The sequence below is a fragment of the Ctenopharyngodon idella genome, chromosome 9, assembly GCF_019924925.1.
Source record: "Ctenopharyngodon idella isolate HZGC_01 chromosome 9, HZGC01, whole genome shotgun sequence".
Lineage (NCBI taxonomy): Eukaryota > Metazoa > Chordata > Actinopteri > Cypriniformes > Xenocyprididae > Ctenopharyngodon > Ctenopharyngodon idella.
The window spans coordinates 35908317-35914316 of NC_067228.1; the positions used below are offsets into that span (position 1 = coordinate 35908317).

Here is a 6000-nt window from a genome sequence, read left to right on the forward strand (position 1 = left end):
ACTTTAATCAACCAATCATCTAAATAATTTAGTATGCACATTCCACTCACAGAGCCACATTTAATGACTGTGCATGTGACCAGTGACACGCCGAATGACAGGACCATGAATTTATACTCTGTGCCCTTGATAGAAAACTTAAAAAAGAAAAGAAAAGAAAAGAAAAGAAAAGAAAAGAAAAGCTCATTAAAAAATATTAAATACTATAATAATATATAAGTAGTAATATAATAACACTTAGCTGGTCAACTTTTGTCTGTTCACAGTTTGACTTTATTTCTTATTTTAAACTTTCACAATTACCTTCATACTTTTAACTGTGATCTACTTTCAAGCAATTATTACAATAATACTTACACAAATAAGAAAAGATCTTACCATCCTTGGGAATATATGTGAAGGTGATTTGCATCCCACACTGCAATGCCAAAAATATTACTCCAGTAGAGCAAATAGCCCGAAGAAACCTGCCCGTTTTCCCTGTATATACAAACAATTTTGCATCAGTCAAATCACTGCATTTACATTTTCATTTTAGTATAGTGTGAGAGTGTGCTGGGGAGTGACATATATTCCTGCAAAATAAAAGGCTGATAACTTGTGCTTTTTGATTAAGAAGAGTGAATGTAAGTAATAGTTCTGGTGGATGAAGGGCCCCTAAAGAGGTAGAGCCCAGGGGCCTCTGATAGTCTTAATGCTTATTTATTAGTTATTTATAATTCATATGAAATATTCATATAATTATATGACAATTGATGACAATTAATATTAAACTTTGCATTTTAATTAATATAAATATATACATATAAATACAACCTTTAATATTTAAAGCTTTTAAAATTATTAAGCTTGCATGTTTTCTTTACTCATTTTGAGCCACTATAAATTATTTAAATTCAGTCGAATTACTTGCATTGATATGGTCAGATATTTTCTTTCAGCTGCCTTCTCAGACTTTCACTGCAGCAGCATTTATCCCTGTCTTGTAAATGCATTTAATTCCATGATATTTTTCATAACGATCTCTTAATTTCCAGCAGAAGTGAATTACACTGTCTCTCTCACGAGAAGTGAATCGAACTGATGCTCTCCATGTTTCGTGTGATTGGCTGTTCGCTGCACATGAGACATGGATCAAACCTTGAGTTGACCGAGAACGTTTATACCAAGCATTGTGAGCCAGCTAAACCTGATCTAAACCAGGTTGAATTTGTATGGTTTTGTAATTGTGGTTTTGAATCTCGATGAGATTTTCATTTTTGGTACATTTTTGCAACCTTGACTCATGCTCCATGTCCTGTGACTCTATCTTCAGTTTTGGTTTCCTGGCCATTAGAGCACATGGCTCCAACATATGACATGTGTTGTTCCATCTTGTCTCTAGTGTTTATGTGGCTTGTTTGTTTGCCAGGTGCTCCTCTTGTAGTGTTTTGACAGCATAAGTCACCGTGACCCTGGTCTCAAGTCAGAAAACAATTCTTTTTTTTTTTTTCTCAATGCAGTTTTAACAAACTGCATTAAGACACAAAGGTTGAGGATCCAAATGCAGTATTTATTAGAAGGAGTAATCCACAATCAAGTCCAAAACCAGGCAAATGGTCAAACACAGATGGACAGTAGTGATGGGCAATTTCAAAACACTGCTTCATGAAGCTTTGAGGCTTTACGAATCTTTTGTTTCGAATCAGTGGTTCGGAGCATCTATGAAAGTCATGTGATTTCAGTAAACAAGGCTTTGTTATGTCATAAGTGTTTCGAAACATTTCGAAATTTCAATGGTTCACCACTGGGGGGTGATAATCTCTGTGAACCCATGAATCAAGTCTATAGGTTTTACCTGATCTCTGTTCAGTTTTATACATTTGTAGACATTTTAATTAGACATTAGTAGGCCTATAATTAAGAAGAATAATAGTAGTTAGTAATAGTATAATAATAATAGTAGTAGTAGTCTCTTATTGGCCTGTGTAGCTGAGCCATCCATGAAACAAACAAAACAAGCCCTGAAAAGTGATAAAAGAAGGCCTTTAATACATACACTTGATATTCAATCGTATTATATGATTTATAGATTTTACTTTCAATAAAACATTTGCAATGGGCTTGTAAAAGTTGTTTATTTGCATGAGTTTTTATAGCAAAACACTCTTCTGACCAGGATTTGAACCCAGTCGAGAACACTATCCACTCCCCCACACATTTCTTTGTTTGGCACAACAGCGCTTCTGAGGAAGAGTCTTTAGTGGAGCGGTTAACTGGAGTTAACTGGATGCGTCTTTTGACCCATGTGTCTGTTTTAGTGCATTTAATTTGTGTTTTGGATTAGGTTGGATTAGATTTATTGCTGTGCACTTTTTTTTGGCAAATTATGATTATTGTGGATGTGTTTCTGTGTGTGTCATTACATAGTTGTTTCAGTGTGTAGAACATAAGCTTATTAAGATCACTGTATAATAAAGTAACTGATTCCTGGTGTTCTGGTGAATGAACACACATATATTTTTAAAACCTTTAAAGCCATAGTTTCTGAGCCCCTGTCCATAAAGGCAAGTTCCTGTAGTACTTCATCTTTTAAAAGATTAGCCAGAGCATAAATACATGAAAAATTACTATGAAACTTGAATACAACCTTTTTGAAAAGAATGGGAAATGAGAATGCTGTATCATCTTGGTTTCATAAAGTGTTAGATTTTGATTGTTTAGCAATAAATCAATTATATTTGTGAAAACACTTAGCTGATGCAGCAAATGTGTTACTGATTGCCTAATTTTTACTAAAAGCTTTGTCATCTTCTTTTTCCAGCTGAGACCTTATAGAATCATACCATCCTTAACTTACATTTTACAGTAAACACTGTGTGTGTGTGTGTGTGTGTGTGTGTGTGTGTGTGTGTGTGTGTGCGTATGAGGCTAAATTAGTTTAAAGCAAGGACAGAGGAAATATATGGAAATATGTGAGAAAATGTCTGACAGGATTATATGGATCTATAAAGCACTCAACCAAATGTCCACTTGAAGGTAATCTCTGCAGCTTGACTCTGCTGACAGCACAACTCTCTCTAATTATTGTAATGCATCATTGATGAGATGGCTAGAACTTTAACAGTGTTTGCTGAATTGAGAAGAATACCAAACAAAAATCAAAAATACACTGTGTGCCAACACTACAACAAAACAAGTGTGTATATCCCTTCAATCCTTTTACTCATTTCTCCTACAGATACTCTTTAGTATTCTCTAAAAGAAAAGCGGTTACAAAATGTTACATTACCTTAAACATTAATTTATTATATGCAAAGAATTACTCATTCTTACTTACCCTTCATAGTAGCCAAGTTTGGACTGGGCAACAGCGGTACGGACAGAAGGAAAAGAAGATATACGACTGATAGCCCATTGTACCTCAGTGATATTGCTGTGGGGGGAAAAGTAATTACAGTATAAGTAAAGAAAAAAGTATAAGAGACACAAGAATACATGGGTTATCATTTGGCATCATTATTTTATTTATTTCTGCTACCATGCTTTTCCAGTGGCAAAATTATTCCTACTCTAAAAATATTTCTTCATTAAAAATTTACCAGGGATAATTTCCAGACGCAATTTATTTATCTGCAAGAACATATTTTAACCAGATAGGAAAGAAAACGGCATGCAATCTGGCATTTTAAAAATATATTTTATTATTGAAATTATTTGCTCAAATTGAACAAAAAGTTAAACCTATTTACTTGAATGGGGAAAGACCAAAATTTGATTGTAAGGCCAATTATATTTCAACATGTTAGTGAAACATCTATAGCATTTAACAAACAATTGTATGCTGAAAATAACTTCAGGCTGGTCCAGTTAATGTGGAATTAACTCTAACAAAAAGGTTTGACTTATACTACAGATGCCTATGGAGTTACTCAGTCAGTCATTCAGTCGTTGTACTAATGTATAATAATCATACACAGTTATACTTCAAACATGAATCATGAATTTTAAAACTATTCAGTTCTTTAAAACCACAAGTTGCTAATAAGCTCCTACAGACATTTTTAATACACACACCAGTTTAAAACTTCAAAACCATTTGAAAAAAAAAAAGTGAGAAAACTAATTCCACTAAAGGCTGGAATACACTACACGGCTTTAAGGCATCGTATACTTGCTGATTTTGTAAATGGTTACATTGCTAGGAGACGCATTAAAGATGAAACAAACATACACTTCTGGGCTAAAAAAAGGAAAAGAAAAAAGAAAAGGCAAAGCCAAAAATGGAAAAAAAATTAGTGGACTTTTAATGGTCTTAACCATTTTAATCAGAAATCATTAGTTAGGTAATTAGCAAGAATTACACTACTGTAGATAAAGTAACTTGGCACAGAATAGCCTTCCCCAATTTGCAGACACCTTTTACAAGAAGAAAAAGCTGCAGAAGAAGAGTCAGTGTTGTTCCACTCAATGACTTCAAACAGTTCATGAGTAGTAGTAAAAATGTCTCCTAGTTCATTTGAGTTCAATGTGAGACCATATATTCACTATAGGGTTCAAATCTGGACTCTGACCAGGCCAAAACATGAGCCTGATGGACTTATTCTCAAGCCATTTCTTGGATGTCTATTTTGGGCAGGAGCATCATCTTGTTGAAAAATAACAACTGATCATTACTCTTTAGAATACAACTTTTCATTCGTGGGCAGCAACCCATTCTGCAATATTCTCCTGTACTCCAAAGCATTAAATGTCTTTCGCAGCAGCTCAGCAATATCAGCAGCTGAAAAGTCTCCTCACACAATGACAGCTCTTCCTACACACTTCAAATAGCAATTGCTTTTTAAGTAGTCTTATTGACCAATAAGGCAATTAAAAGCTTGGTGTTAAGCCCTTTTGAGCTTGGCCCATTTTTTTTGCCCAGGAGTGTAGATGTGTCGGAGGTGACCACAGTAGTTGTTGTAACGACTCTGTGTGCCGAGTCACAAAAGAAAAAATGAGCAAAGCGCTTTTGGATGTGGTCTTGGGTGGGTAGACACAGTTAGTATGGACAGATTATGACGGGAGTTAGAGGTGAGTGTTTTATCTGTGCTGATGAGTCAAATATTGAGGTTAATTTGTTACACGTGTTCTGTTAATTTACTTTATTGTATTTTATTGTAAAACTGGTAGATAGAGGACAGCTTTGGTTTCAGGAGGGGTGAGTCATACACTAAGATATGTGTTCTAAAATCAGCTCAAAATATCAAACATGTTTTGATATCCTAAGACTCGATGGAATCATAGTCTGAAGCTAAAAAAAAAAATCTGTCTGTGTCCATCATACAATACTCGATTTTCTGTAAAATCTGTCAACTCCGATTGCCCACAGTATCCAGACTGGCACAGACCTTCAGCAACTATCATCGACTCATCTAGACTTCAAATCGGGGCAAAAATCTGAGCAGAAGTCATGTAGTAATGAAATATAACAAAATGGCAAAGTCCGTTTAAGTAATGTTAGAGGGGTCATGACATGAGAAATTAAATATTTGTTGACCTTTTTTTTATTTTTATCAAATTCAAGAGATCACTATTAACAAAAAACTGTACAGTTTGTAAGTCTGTAAAGTCTGTAAGTTTCAGATCTCAAAAAAGTCATCCTGCTAATAGAGCACTTGTTTTACCCAAGCTGCCAAAACAACGGTTTTCTATTTCCTCTATATTGTGACATCCCACTGTGGTAGACAATAGGCTTGTTTGAGATGCAGCGCCGATGCATCTCGAACAAGACTATTTGCATCTGACCACCTTCGCAACTTTTTAAAAATGATTTATATTTATATTTCTAAATTATTCCCTTAGGATGCATTTACTTACACTGTGTAAAGAAAGAAAGATGTTCAAAAAATAAATTATATCTGTCTTATTCTTTTGTCTTTTTATATATTATGTCTTCTTTATTAACAGAATATTAAACAAATTCAATTAAAATTAAATGGCACACAATGGCACAAACGCACAGTTGCATCTCTTTTTCAC

General features: G+C 34.3%; 1 protein-coding gene across 1 annotated transcript in view; it reads right to left on the reverse strand.

Moving 5' to 3' along the window:
* The window catches only part of si:dkey-11f4.7 (piezo-type mechanosensitive ion channel component 2), an 80878-nt gene extending 75138 nt beyond the window's left edge, over positions 1-5740 (reverse strand). The window contains 3 exon segments of the mRNA XM_051906099.1: positions 379-480; positions 3320-3415; positions 5698-5740. Coding sequence (XP_051762059.1) covers positions 379-480; positions 3320-3415; positions 5698-5740 — 241 coding nt within the window.
* Between the last annotated feature and the right edge of the window lie 260 nt (positions 5741-6000).